Source organism: Conger conger, chromosome 4 (assembly GCF_963514075.1).
Source record: "Conger conger chromosome 4, fConCon1.1, whole genome shotgun sequence".
NCBI classification, from domain to species: Eukaryota; Metazoa; Chordata; class Actinopteri; order Anguilliformes; family Congridae; genus Conger; species Conger conger.
In genome coordinates, this window is record NC_083763.1 from 20,331,288 (window position 1) to 20,344,014 (window position 12,727).

Below are 12,727 nucleotides of genomic sequence, written 5' to 3' on the forward strand. Positions count from 1 at the left end.
CGCCGACGTTCACGTACCTGAGGAGACAAATGCACAGCCTGCACCCGGAGGTCAGCCGACAGAAGCAGAACCTCTGCTTGCTCTCCATGTCCGTGAGCACAAACGTGAAGTTTTGGCCAACCTGATTCTGCGAAACTCTGGGGAAAAACCAAGAACAAAAACGAGTGTTCGTTAAAACTGACAAATGGTTAACGATTCATTAAGGACCAAAACCGCAAGCGCAGATTTCACAATACAGTAACCTGACAAACACACACACACACACACACCAGAAACTGAACAGCTAATTCACGGGAAGCCTTCTTGACCGTTTGACCAGAAAAGCTTGCTCCCCGTTCTGCGAATAAATCCCACGCTGCTCTTTGTGACTTTGCTGTTCTTGTTGTTCCACTGCTCTTTTAAACTGGTAAACTCATCCCCTCCCGCTAAGCTAGCGAGCGAAACATCTGACACTTATTACCACTATTTCAGCAGCATAAAGTTAATAGTGCAACTTTCTCAATTAATGTGGGATGTTCCGCTTTCTCCATTGGAAATAAGGCTTTGATTTTTCCCCAAAGGCGCTTTCGGTGCCACTAGATGGCAGCAGCACAGCTTCAGCTGAAGGCCGGAGGATTTCCCAGCCCCCACTCTCAAACTGTACAATGGGACTTTTTAAATGTTATTTTCCACAAGAAGAAATGTGCCCGGAAAGCTGGAATGGCCAGCGCCACAGATACCCTGTTCATAGAGACATGCTGCTCTTCATCTGTGCAGTACACATCCAACCGTCAAATGCCCATTCTATATCTGTTTAATAACAAATATCACGCTCATACAAAGTATCAATGCAGGGCATTATTCTAATCAATTTTCAGGTTTTATTCCACGGTTTATAGTAAATAAAAGTCAGAAACTGACTGGACGACGTGGGCTTTTATGTGCGAAGGCTGGACAAACGGCTGGAAAGGAGACTTGGCAGAGAAGCCGGGGCGGTTAGCGGTAGGTGTGCCGTGTTTCCTGGTGGGTGGTTCCCCTGCACATATTTTCGTGGGGTTGCGTCGGGGAGCCCTACCTTTTCACGTCAAAGGGGAAGCAGAACTTGGGCACGGACTGCAGCACCTCCTGCGGAAATAGATTCACGTCGCAGCGTCAGCCACCAATCACAATTAAGCTGATTATAAAAAAACAAATCAATCACTATAAAAAATAAAAAAAAACACACAAGGAGGTGAGGCCCGGCTTGGTTTTTGGCGGCGCCATGTTCTGGGTTGACAGACTGAGGAGGGGCGCTGGGGGGGGGGGGGGGGGGGGGGGGGGGAGCTTAAATAATTAGCCGCGATTAAGCTCATCGATTGTCGGGGCGAAGAACGGGACGGAGGCGTGGGCAGATTGCTGTGACAATAGCTAAGTAGCGCCAGGAGTCAGAGGCACGGCCTTGAGGGTATTACCTCCCCACACCTCCCCGGCAGCATATGGGTTTTTACAGGGAGCGCCGCGCCATATGGGTTAGCCGGCGTCTGCTGGTGCCGCACCGCAGCCTAGCCACGGGGAACCGTGACTGATCCCCCCGCTCGGAAAAAAAACAGAACAACAACAGTAAGGGGGGGGGGGGGGGGAAGGTGGATTCAGATGCCGGAGTGAAATTGAGAGGTCCGTGGAGAGGGTTTAAGCGGGGAAGAGGGGAGTCTCTGCGGAGCGCCCGCGCGGCATTCCCACGGCGTTCCCGGACCGCCGCGCGCATCCGAGGCCTGCACGCCCGCTGTTATTACCCGCTACGTACGCGCGGCGGTACGTTTCCGGAGCATTCCGCCGCTCGCTCCCATCCCCCGCTGTGCGGGGGGAAGTGTTTTATCGTCGGGAGCGAGCCGTGACGGCCCCGCCCGCATTAGCGAAAGCCGTCGGTTTGGTGACGGTCTCCGAGACGTCGCCAGCTTCATCGCCGCCGTCAAATACGGTAGTGCTGCGCACGCATGTGTCGGCTGGGCTAATCTGGTAGCTTATTTATATCTCTTCCCGTCGAACCTACGCTCGCCGGATGTTTCCGCCATGCCCGCGAATAACAGAAAACAATTAGGCCGTGTTCTCCCTGTGAAGCGCGTGGGCTTTACAGCGCGTGGGCTTCACCAACTGGTCAGTGCACAGGAGGAAATACGCGTGACGCAAGCCACTGAAACACAGCTGAGGGCCGAACAAGCCCACCTTCCAAATCAACCCAACAGCACCTTAATCACTCGTACCGGCTTCAACACTACACCAACCTATCAGACCGGGGTTCAAATGGGATTTGTTTTGGATTCAAATCATTTCCTGCATTAGAGTAAGCTCACCTGGTGTATTGGAGCAAATGATCCCAAAAGAATAAACCCCGCCTATCTGCTCCTCCTGGCAGGCTCAAATGCACCAGGCGAGATCAATGGAGTGCAGAAAAGTATTTGAATCCAAAGCAAATACCATGTCTGCAACCTATATAGTGTCGCACATATCACACGTTGTTCAACGATATCGAATGGCGCGCACATCCGTGAAGGTCAGCAAAAAGACAGCCGTCAGACAGAGAAAGGCCATTTCTGTACCACAGCACAAAACAGCAACGCAACCTTTAGGCCTACCCACGGAGCATTACCATAGACAAACTTCCCGGTCTATCTCTCGCCCCGGTGATTCGAGCCTACGCCAACAGGAAGAGCGCTCGATTGGGAAACTTTTTGTTGTTCTCGCTCTCCCCCTCTCTCTTTTTTTTTTTTTTTTTTAAACCATTTTCCCAAGACAAAAGAATATAAAGCAGCTAATACATTTACAACTCACAGGAGGCCAGGGGGTGAACTGTGAGATTGCATTATTTATTTACTGTTGAGACAGGGATATCACTCAGTGAGACAGCGGTCTCGTTCCGCCGTGGTCCCACGACGGAGGGCCCTGCTATCATAGCCCGGCCCGCTCCTCCTTTCTTTATTTATTTACCCGTCTGCGGCGGCGCTGGAGAACCTCGGCCAGGAGGGCCCGGGCCGCAGGACGGCTTCGCCTCCGCGCCGTTCCTTATCCCCGCGGCGGCTCGGTGCGGGCGTGGCCCGGGGCAGGAGCACGTCCGCGTCCGCCCGATAAACCCCACGGGGTCGTGGAGCGCCCTCCCCGAAGAAGCGTAAACCTTCCCTCCGAAAAAAAAGTCGGAGCTACCCCGAAAGAAGCGACGCTCCGGAAAACACGGCCGACCGTGTCCCGGAGTTTAATTTAGCCCCCGAAACAACCCTCGAGTTCTTGTTTAGGGTGTAAAACTCGTGTAAGCGGTAGTCTCTTCGTCATTCTGTCAAAATGAAGAGGGAGGGGTGGGGGTGGGGGTGGGGGTGGGGGGGTTGAGGAAAGAAGAGGAGGAGGAGGAGGAGGAGGGAAGAGGGGGCAGAATGGCCTCCATTCTCACCTCTCTCCCTACTGGCAGCAACCCTCCCCAGGGGCATCTGTCTTTAAACCTAAGCTCTTTAAAATTCAGCCAGCCGGCAGGTCCATAGGCTGCTGTATAATAGTGTGGGCCTGTGTCAGTGGCACGAGCTCCCCTGACAGGGCTGGCTGGCTCCACGCAGATCAATGCTGGAACTTGTGCCCTCCGCCCCCCTACCCCAATTAGATCCTCTACGCGCATCCCACAAAAGCCCAGGGTACTCAGAAGTATTCATGCAGGCCCCTAGCATACATGACAATGAGGGCCCGTGTGTGAAAAAAGGCACATGTTAAAATACATAACGGAGGAACTGTGGGGTGGGTGGGGGGCTAACGATAAGATGTTTAATACCTGGGAAACGTGGTCGTTTTTAGAGTATCGGGTGCCGAATTTCAAAATGGCCGGGCGGCGGGAACGGGAAGGGCGGCGAAGGCCGTCCCCCGGCGGCCCTGTCACGGGCTTGTCACTCGGCTCGGAGGGCAGGAGATCAATAAATCACCCGCTACGTTTCTTCAGACAAGCTGTGTAACCTGGCCGCGCCGCTAACGAAAATAACCTCGGCGGCAGCAGATGGAATATCAGCAACTTTCCACCTAAGGGTCAATATGAGAAGGCGCCGAGAAAAATATCAGAGCCGGCCCCATTGTCTTCCTCTGCGCACTTTAAAGTGAAAACGCATCAATTTGAAGCCGCAACAAAAATCACACTTCCCCTACAGCGCATGGCTTCAGACTCTGAACATATCAGAAGCTCGCAGCGAAGGTCAGTGAACTAAATTCTACAATGTAATGAGAGAGGACTCTACAGGAGATCAGGACGACATGCACAGGGTCTTATTCAGCGTTACCTGGATTCCCAGCGGAAATATATCACATATATTTACAAAAGATTTTGACCCCACATCTCATATTTCAATCTTCTAGTGTTACCTATAAAAACGTTGGTAGAAATGACTACTTAATGCCCCATTAAGCAATGCGGTTTAGTTCTACACTGCCCTGCCCTGTTTATGTACATTTGTGAGTCTACTTCTTTTTAGCACATTTGCAATAGCCAGCTATCTGCTAACAAAACATAAAATGCTTTTTCTTTTTTTTCTTTTTTTTACAATTACAGTACACAATAGTATCATTAATAAATGACACATTCACAAAATTATAATTGACGTTCTATGCTTGAAATTCTGACATCAAATCGGTTGTCTATTATACAACAGAATTACACGTCTTAAAACATCATTGACAGAGGTTAATATCAGTTTAATCCATTTCAGATGACAATTCAGACATGGTAATTAACGTACGAGTTCCAAAACCAAGTGGCTAGATTCACCAGGTACTAGCCATTGCACATTCCTTGTAAAATAATAGAAAACCATTCACCACAGTGCCAGGCCAGAGCAGTGCTGCCTTTCAAAGAAGCAAAATACAGGAAAAAATAAGCTCCAAAATTACCAACTGAATACATTAGCTAGCAACGTAGCACAGTTTTGTTCTAAAGGAGACACACTGATATTCCTCTGGGCCCCCCGAGTGGAGATTTAGCTGCATATGCCTGAAATGCTAAGCCAGAAACATCATTAACCGAGTGCCAAGTGGCCTCGGGGGTTTTACCCATTTAAGCTTTCATCTGCCATTGGACTGGGCTCTGCGGCGTGCTGTGGATCTGCTGCGAGAGTGCGGGCTAGCAGAGCGGCAGAGAACAACAACAAGCCCCTTGTTGTTTCCTCACGCGCGGTTTCGCGTCGCGTCTGCAGCTCCTCGTCGTCAGCGTTCGGTCGTTTTTTGAAACGCCGCGCCGGGATTTCCCCCGCTCTCGGTTAGCGTGCCGTGGAGCGGCGGTAGGTACCGTCGCTGTGCCGTTTCTCTCTACGCGGTGGATCGCCGCCCCGGCGTCCGGAGGAGCGGCCTCTTATTACCATCTTAGGGTAAAGCCGAACTGTGAGAGAGAACCCCCTAATTATAATGGAGGATTGTTACACAATGCATTTGGCCCAAAAATAAGCTTTAAGCCAGAGCTTGATAACGCTTTGTAAAATCACCTCTTTTCAGAGTTTTTTTCCTTAGGTAACTTTACTCAACTGTGATGAATCAGTCTAGCTTTAAGCTATGTTTACCCAATGAAATAAAAAAATGTTTTCAAATTAGAGTTATAGAGGGAAAGGAAAAAAAAAAAAAAAACCTATTGATCTAGAAGGTTCTCAGGCGTATCCACCCTAGATCCAACTACGGTTGGGAGCTCCGCCAGGCCATACGTGATTGGCCATCGGGTCGAACAAGGGGGGAGGGCACCAGTCAGCAGGAGAGTCTCTTCCCCATTGTTCCAAAGCAGCAGGTCTGCCTGTGCCAACAGCACAGGTTATATAGTCCTCTGGCCTGCCTGTGCCAACAGCACAGGGTATAGAGTCCTCTGGTGTGCCTGTGCCTACAGCACAGGGTATGGAGCCCTCTGGCCTGCCTGTAACAGCAGCACGGGGTATATAGTCCTCTGGTCTGCCTGTAACAGCAGCACAGGGTATATAAGTCCTCTGGCCTGCCTGTGCCAACAGCACAGGGTATATAGTCCTCTGGCCTGCCTGTAACAGCAGCACAGGGTATACAGTCCTCTGGCCTGCCTGTGCCAACAGCACAGGGTATGGAGCCCTCTGGCCTGCCTGTAACAGCAGCACGGGGTATATAGTCCTCTGGTCTGCCTGTGCCAACAGCACAGGGTATATAGTCCTCTGGTCTGCCTGTAACAGCAGCACAGGGTATATAAGTCCTCTGGCCTGCCTGTGCCAACAGCACAGGGTATATAGTCCTCTGGCCTGCCTGTAACAGCAGCACAGGGTATATAGTCCTCTGGCCTGCCAGTAACAGCAGCACAGGGTATATAGTCCTCTGGCCTGCCTGTAACAAGAGCACAGGGTATATAGTCCTCTGGCCTGCCTGTAACAGCAGCACAGGGTATATAGTCCTCTGGCCTGCCTGTAACAGCAGCACAGGGTATATAGTCCTCTGGCCTGCCTGTAACAGCAGCACAGGGTATATAGTCCACTGGTCAGCCTGTGCCAACATAATCCCCTGCTGGCTATATGTGGCTCAGGTGATGAACATGCACGTCTGCACAATCCTAAATCAATGGAGGACGTAGCCCCAACTAAACTCGCTTTACAACTTTACAAAGGAAAAAGAAAAATCAGAATTGGTATTCACATAAGACTTGGATGGTAAAACTACTCACATGAATAAGTTCCCTAATCGATCAATATGCAAACTGATCACCTTGAAAAAAACACTGACAGAAAACTGGTTTGCCAAAGCTTTTTTAAAGGCTCCCTAACATACTAGTTTTCAGAAGTTTCAGTTTGAGTTTCAGTTCGTATATTATTCTGCAAGGCCTACCAAACATATTTATATGGTTTTTAAGTGGAAAAGAAATTGAAACCCAAATTGAAGAACTATAAACACAGGAAGAGAGTGAGTCAACATGTCAGTGAGCCTTTTTCAATGATATGAAGGGATTTAAAATAGTTTTAACACAAAAACCTTACCCATTGTATCTTTAATGTGTCTGTAATGGTAAATGCATGATTTGATGGATTGAGACTACATTGTCGGGGTTATTATGGTATGTATCAAGCATCAGAAAAATGAAAGAGAAAGCAAATACATTTTGCTTACATCAGTCCAAAGATTTCCATCTATCCTTTTTTGGGGATTACATGAGTGGAGTTCACTTTATTACCAATTGATTTTTTATAGAGGAATTTGTAGCATGAGCTATGTGGCAACGTGGAGTGGATGACACCATTGCCTCACAACAATCTCCTGGATTCAAATCCCGACCAGGGACTTTCTGTGTTGAGCTGGTATTCAACTATTTTTCAGCCCATCAACCAACCAACTGTCTCCCTACTTCTCCAATACAATTTACTTGTGGGTGGTACATTTTCAGAGGAGTTGAGGAGGGAGGTGGCTGGTGAGGGGGTCCAGACCAAACCCATACAATCCTGACATTGTTTTCAATACAGAATTTACGTCTGACTTGAAATGTGTGTTATTATAGCGATTAACTTTACTTTGATTAGATATTTGGTGAATGAGAAATGGATACATCCCGCTGTGATAATTTCAAATATTTCCAGGTGCTTTTCAGTGACCGAGTAATCATGCTAATGTGCGAATTTGGCACTAGAGAAACCACTCCCATTATATTACATGCAGCCGAAAACTATTGCGCCATTTAACAAAGCTAGAAAAATATATTTCAGTTGTTAATTATTTAGTACAATTCCAATTTTGGCTTAACAATTGCAATTTTTCTCGAAACTTGTCAGTCAATTGTTATTTTGTGAGGCTATTCCATGCGTGAGTGTAACATCATCCATAGAAGATGATAAAAGGGTGGGTTTATGTGAACGACACAGTTAAAAATGATCGGTTATTTTTTCAAAGGAGCCAAGTTATGAAGAAGAAACTGAGGCCAATTCTGAATGGATCCTTTAGCCTGGTAATATTTCACATTTCCAACAACAAAATAATTTGAAGTACAACAGAGTTCATATTTCACCAGCACGTAAGCATCATGCCACATTGCACAATGTTAAAATTAGGTACGCTGAGTAAAGCTAGGGCCCTTTAATGAAGCTATAGTTCATAATCTAGCAGCCTATTCATTTCAACAAACTGAAAGGAAAAACGCTATGCTAGCCAGCTACATCTTTGTTCATGTTTTTTTAATGCATGCATAATTAATGCATTTTGTCATAAACTGACAAAATAAAAGAGCACCATTACCTACTGTACTAATAAAACCTTCCCTGAAATTTCCTTTAACTGTGAAAAGTATTCAAAAGGTATTCATACATGACATACTCATTGCACTTTGCAACAGACCCATCAGGCAAAGCGACTTAAAAAAAGCATGACGCGGGATGCTGCCAGTTGCAAAGTATCAAATCAACCAAAAAAAAACACAATGCAGGGCTATTCTGTGTCAGCTCAAATTAAGTAACCTGCAGCATCTCTTGAATTTATTTAATTTTGTGTGGAGGTTGGCAGTGATGAAGAATAGAAGCCCTGAAAATTAGAGCTTCATACGCGGCTTCGTTTTTGAGCCTTCGAAAATTTAGGGGACCACCGTTTAAAAAGTGCATAGTTGCATGAAATCAGATTTTGAAATGGCCATAATTCTATAAGAAAACTGCCAAATCAGTTGATATTTGGTATATATATATATATATATATATATATATATATATATATATATATATATATATATATATATATATATATCAGGGCTGCCCAAACCTGTTCCTGGAGATCTACCGTCATGTAGGTTTTCACTTCAACCCTAATCTGGCACACCTGATTCTACCAATACCTACTAAGTAGCTCAATGAGATCTGAAGCTGTTGAATGAGGTGTGGCTTTGTTAGGGTTGAAGTGAAAACCTACAGGACGGTAGACGGCAGCCCTGATATAGATATTTGGGTGTACTTAGCGCGTATAATATAAATCTGACGTCAAAAAAAACTTTTCTCTCTCTTCATTTTGAAGATACTATGTCTTCAATGTGATCTTTCAGTCACAAGCCATTTCTTCAAGGGGTCATTTCTCAAAAGGTAAACTCAATTGTAGAAGTCTTGAGAGACCTTTCTCCGATAAAGAATTCAGATACATCAAGGACCCGGAAGGTTGGTGGTTTGTAGCCATGATAAGATCTGCACAGCTGTTGGGCCCTAAAGGCAAGGCCCTTAACCCTGAAACGCCCCAGGCGGGGGAATTGCCCCCTGCTTGGTCTAATCAACAGTAAGTCCCTTTGCATAAAAGTGTCAATAATAAATTATTATTCATTATTATAATTGGTGATTAAAAACAGGTAGCATGAAAAAGCAATTTAGTTGATTTACGCAAATGTAGATGCTCCTGAAAAGCTCATCAGAAGTGTGCCACCATCCTCAACTTTGGACATGTTGAAGATTCACTCAAGATCATCTTTCCTGAAAAGAATTATCATGGTGTAAGCAGCTTCAAAAACCCTAAGCTCATACATTCATCATGCTGTACCACTGAATATGTTGTTCGTATGCTGCGGATTTCTAGCTCAAATGTTCAGAATTTCTATTCCCCATCACAGATTACCAACGCACAAAAAATGATAGATTTTTTTAAATTAATGAAATAATTTTTTTTTTTTTTATTATTTTTTAAGATGCTGCAGTGCACTTCATTTGTGTGGACATGGAATGGCGCTGCATTAAAGTAGTAATCATCCGTCTTGATTAAATATACAACGTAAATTTTTTTCATTAAATGACAGATAATTCATCTTCAACTGAAAATTCTTAAGGAGCACATTATAAAGAAGCACATCCGTGCAGTGATGTGGCCCATGCTCCCAAATGTGGCAGTGCGGTCACGACTTACATAAGACGACACACAATCAGTCACACAAACTTCATTCAGCAGGACAGCCCCTGCCTCGTCACACAACAGCGCCTCCTCTGGTCAAACAGTCCCCTGCAGTCTGCTGCCAGTACATGTCAAATTAAATGCACTGCTCAACTGAAGCAGAACCCCTCAAACTGAAAATAAAGACAAAATGTGGTAAATAAGGATATCTAAATGGCATTAGGAGCAGCACAAGCAATTAGACTACAAAAACAGCACTTCCTCTTATGTTCACAGTTAATCTATGTGAGAACAGACTAGAGCATGCAGGAATGTCAAACTTTCATTACGTTTGGAAAACAACATCAACCGACTATCCAGGTTAAGCAGAATAAATTCAATTTAAACAGTAACAGTAAAAAAAAAAAAAAGTCAAGAATGATACAAAATACATTCCAATCCAATTCAAAGAGCCTAAGGCCAAACACTGAAAACACGTTTTTGAACATAATACAGGTTCATGCTCTTATATTTACAAAAATATTTATAGCTCTTCTCTAGCTGTACACATCTCAGTCTGCTCTCCAGCACTGCAGGGGCAGGTGCTCAACCCTTCCCTGCAAAACACAAATTCCTTCAATCTTTAAATCTCTAAGTTGCAGGGTATTTATGAAAAGCGAAAAGTCCGAACGCACCTTTAAACACACTTTTGTTCAAAGGGAACTGAAACGCCTATCTAAGTGTACTGAAACCTTCAAGGTGGAAGGAGCTGACCACACTCCTAGTGTTCCCATTCTCTGTTCCCAAAGAAGTTGCAGATGTGCAACTGGCAGCCACGACTCTCAGCGCACTCTACTGCGAGACTTGAGGGCCTCGTGCTAAGGCAGCTAAAGAGACAGGACGTCCCCCCCCCCTTCTCCTGGGAAGCCAACCCGACGGGTCAACATAATCAAGACCCATGAACAACAATGGCCTTCAGAGGGGACTCCACATAAAGGCCAGCACACCGAGGTGGGTCCGCGCATTACCCAGACACTTAACACCCCCGAGAAGCCTCGGCCAAAGGAAGGAAACCGCCAGCCCGCGTCCGCCGCTGCTGTCGGTGTGCAGCCGAGGAGAACGAGCTCGCCCTCCCCCCGCGATTTTCACATCCCTGGCTGCGTTTCCAGGGGCGCCCCCATGTTAAAGCTTTAAAAAGACGGCCATCACAGCACTGACAATCCATATTGTCCAGATCATTTTCCCCCTGCCTCCCCTGGGTGGTGCACTATATCCTGTGATGCGGAGAGGCAACCAATCATGAAGTGTCAGCTCAGACCTTTTGATTGAACATGGTGTCAGACCGGACAAATATTTGCTTTTAAGGCCCCCGGGAGGAGGCAGCGCTTCCTAATAAGTTGGAGCGGCCTCCCAGAACCAATCATTTCGCTCAGATAATGAAGAAATGACAATCTTTTAAAGAATTCAACTAGCACCTTCCAACCCCATACCTACACCTCTTCTCCGTGATGAATTCAGTGACCTCCGGTTTACAACCGGGGGGGGGGGGGGGGGGGGGGGAGAACAAACCCTTAAGTACACGCAAGAGGGTTTCCACAAACGCGTCTAAAACAACGGCCGAACCGGTTTTACTCCGAGTAGCGGCCCTACATGGTAAATACAACTTTGACAATTCAGTGACGAGGCCAAACCCAGCTTGCTTCATTAAATAAAAATGTCTTGCATTTCAAGACGTGAATGATAAGCAAGACTGCAAAGGAGTGTTGCACCACACAAAAAGTAGTTTGAAATGTTTCTCACTTAAAAGAGAAAAGCAGGCATTTAAATGATTCATGAGCTTCATGATTTGATGCAGCAGCGCTGATAAGAGATGGACTTCCTGTTCAGAAGCAGAGAGAAAGTGAGCGGGGCCTTCACAACACGCTGCCTGGTGCTCTTCCACACTGCGGTGGCCGTATCTGTATTCATCTGCTGCAACACCCAGCGCCTCTCAGCGTGATGCATGGCCCCGATAAGGCTGGAGCTACCACAGCTTCACAGCCTCAGCCCAGCACACAGAGAGAAGAGGGGGAGGGGAAGAGAGAGAGAGAGAGAGAGAGAGAGAGAGAGAGAGAGACAGAGAGACAAAAAGAGAGAGAGCAGTACAAAGCACCGGGCCAGTCCAACGAGAGAAGGAGTCTTCAGGTTCAGACAGAGTGACAACTAGAGAGCAGCGTAATTCAAACACTAGTTGGGGCCACGCCATTGTGGTAATTGTGTTGAGTCAAGATGACAGTTCTGAAATGAGACGTGGTAGTGTAGTTCTGCCTTTTGTTTTTTTTCTGTTATTTTTGTCAACTGATCTTGTTTTGTAAAAAGGAAGTGCTTACTCTATGTGCTTCGACTGACGAGAGCTAGTCCTCTGTTAATACTGAGTGCTGAGTTCTGTTCAGACATAGCATTTCCATTCATAAGGACACCCAAGGCTGAAGGGAACAGTGAATTTTCAATGGTGTGTTATTAGTGATGGAGAAGGCTTCATACCAAAAAGCAATCAATTTCCTGAGTGAAGCTACTTTTCTCACACGTTCAGTTTTCCTCTCCTCTGCTGGAAGTACCTGGCAGTGACCACGGGGAAACTCATTCCCACACATTTCACAAGTTTGGGAAGAGATCTGGGATCTGGGAAACGGACAAGATTCTGTGCGCTCCCTTCGCGAAATCGGCGCCTCGCGATACAAACGCAGGCTTTTTGCCTCTCTCTCCTGGGCAGCTGGGAGTGACCAGGACTTCAGAGTCTGAGGGGCTGAACACTTTCGCTTCATATTCCAGCGCCCCGGCGTGCCAGCTTCCAGGCTGTTCCCTTTTGAGTCCTATTCTACCGGACTGGCCAGCGCTGCTTTAGCCGAAAAAAAAAAATCAATTCATATTTCCATAATCCACACTTCTGTCAGCCTTC

At 46.5% G+C, this 12,727-nt stretch overlaps 1 protein-coding gene across 1 annotated transcript in view; it reads right to left on the reverse strand.

Moving 5' to 3' along the window:
- Nucleotides 1–12,727, reverse strand: part of dennd1b (DENN/MADD domain containing 1B) — a 94,639-nt gene that overhangs the window by 53,948 nt on the left and 27,964 nt on the right. The window contains exons 4-5 of the mRNA XM_061238916.1: nucleotides 1,055–1,104; nucleotides 18–137 (exon numbers count right to left, since the gene is read on the reverse strand). Coding sequence (XP_061094900.1) covers nucleotides 18–137; nucleotides 1,055–1,104 — 170 coding nt within the window. The remainder of the gene's footprint in view (nucleotides 1–17; nucleotides 138–1,054; nucleotides 1,105–12,727) is intronic.